Source organism: Octopus bimaculoides, chromosome 12, assembly GCF_001194135.2.
Source record: "Octopus bimaculoides isolate UCB-OBI-ISO-001 chromosome 12, ASM119413v2, whole genome shotgun sequence".
Taxonomy (NCBI): Eukaryota; Metazoa; Mollusca; class Cephalopoda; order Octopoda; family Octopodidae; genus Octopus; species Octopus bimaculoides.
In genome coordinates, this window is record NC_068992.1 from 10062769 (window position 1) to 10064899 (window position 2131).

The 2131-nt window shown below is 37.8% G+C and overlaps 1 protein-coding gene across 1 annotated transcript in view; it reads left to right on the plus strand.

Moving 5' to 3' along the window:
- Nucleotides 1–1927, plus strand: part of LOC106876765 (AP-5 complex subunit beta-1) — a 24574-nt gene extending 22647 nt beyond the window's left edge. The window contains exon 15 of the mRNA XM_014925454.2: nucleotides 634–1927. Within this exon, the coding sequence (XP_014780940.1) occupies nucleotides 634–779 (146 nt within the window). The 3' untranslated portion in view covers nucleotides 780–1927. The remainder of the gene's footprint in view (nucleotides 1–633) is intronic.
- Nucleotides 1928–2131: the final 204 nt, after the last annotated feature.

Below are 2131 nucleotides of genomic sequence, written 5' to 3' on the forward strand. Positions count from 1 at the left end.
GGAGCCAATTCGGTGGGACTGGCATCGACCATGCTCGTATGGTGCTTTTTATGTGCCACCAGCATAGGAGCCAATTCGGTGGGACTGGCATCGACCATGCTCGTATGGTGCTTTTTATGTGCCACCAGCATGGGTGCCAGTCAGGCAGTACTGGCATCAGCCATAACAATGATTTCACTTGACTCAACAAGTTTTCTCAAGCACAGCATATTGCCCAATGATTGAACGGTATTCTTAAATGGGCCGGTTATGTGACACTGGCATAGACCATGGCTACAGTCTCGCTTGGCTTGCCGAGTCTTCTCAAGCACAGCATATCTCCAAAGGTCTGATACAGTTCCCTGCTACCACCGTTGTTCCAGTCCTTCCATGCCAGTTTCTTTTCCCAAATGGCTCTAACAACTACATTGTCCCACCACCACATTACCTTAGGTCAAGTGGGGGACTTTGTACCATCTACAGATCTGGTCAGTAGCCCTCAACAGGTTGTCCCGTAGGAATTTTCTTGAATTGAACCTAATAAATTCAATAAATAAACCTTTTGAACCTAATTCTTGTGTTTACAAATTATGTTTTATTTTTAATCTTTATTTTCAATGTAATGTTTTTTTTCTATTTTTCTTTCTTTTACAGAAATCGACAGTTTTTTACATTTTCTAATGACCAATTCCAAAGATGTTGACATCATAGACAGAGCTACTTTCTACTATTCATTATTGAATGGTGCTGCTGATACCAAGGTGAGAGTGGTGGTAGTGGTGGTGGTGGGGTGGAATTAGAGCCCCTTTTGTTGTTTCTTGAGGGTCAAATCTTGAGGCTAATCCAGCTTTAAATGACATGAAACATTTTTCACTTTGGGTATGTTTTGCTTTTCATTGAGCTTGGAAATCCTGGTGGCATCTAATTCCATATCCCTAGTCTATGGGTGTCTACACGGCCATTCAACAGGATTAGTAGGGACCTATGTGTGTATGTGTGTTTTCATATCTTAGGGATATGGAAATGGATGCCACCAGGATTACCAAATCCAATGAAGTACTTGAATGGAAGTTGTAATAATTTTTAATTCTTCACTGGCATGAAAAAAGCTCCTAGTTCATGCTCTAAAATAGTTGGCGCTAAGAAGGGCATGCGACCACAAAGACCATATCAAAGCTTCATGTAGTCCTTGGATCCATTGGATCTTGTCAAACTGTTGAATTCATGCCAACATGGAATAAGGGCTTTTCATGATGATGATGGTGATAATGATGATTGGCTGGATTCTCAGTTATGAAAATATCTGAGACAGAGAGGTGTAAAATATTGGTAAAAATATTCTTGGACCCTTTCAGCAGAACTTGGGAATGACTGATTTTTCAAGTATTGTAGTTGATTCAAAAGTTTGGGGTGAGGGAAGATTATTCCCATAATTTGTAGGTTTGTCCTGTTGTTTGAAGACCCCTCATGCTAAAAATGGTTTCTAATTTAGACACAAAGCCAGCTCTTTTGAAGTTAGTCATAGCATTGAATCCAGTACTTCACAAGTAAGCCTCTGGAGTTGATCTTGATGTGGTTTAAACTGGAAGAAAAACTACAAAGCTTTTTTTCTTACGCTCTAGCAATCCTGCCAGGTCCTTGCCTTAATTCTCTAGCATCGATACAGGCCATATCTGGCCCAAATATTCTATATGTTTTTTTGTTTAAACTAGTGGGATCCAGCCTCTCACACCAACTCTACAATGTCATTTTGAAAATAAACAATCACATCATCGTAATTTCGAATCTTCGAAATAATTCTCGATTTATTCAAAATAATGCGAAGGCATTCGACAAAATGTCCGCTGAGTGAATTTTCAGTATCTCAGGCGTGTTCTGTCAAGGGAGGTAACTTCTATTTTGGAGTTTTCTCCCTTGTTTACTATACATTTAATGTTTCCCGCTATAATTAGTTGATAGTAAATCAATATTATTGTTATTGAATACATAATCGACAACAAAATAATGACCCTTTACAATTAGCACATAATTGTTATATTCATTGCAAATATACAAATGACAAACTTATTTTAACTTTAACACTTAGTATTCATTTCATTATTTTACAAAATCATGATATCTGAAATATGAAAAGGTAAATTTGTAATTATAC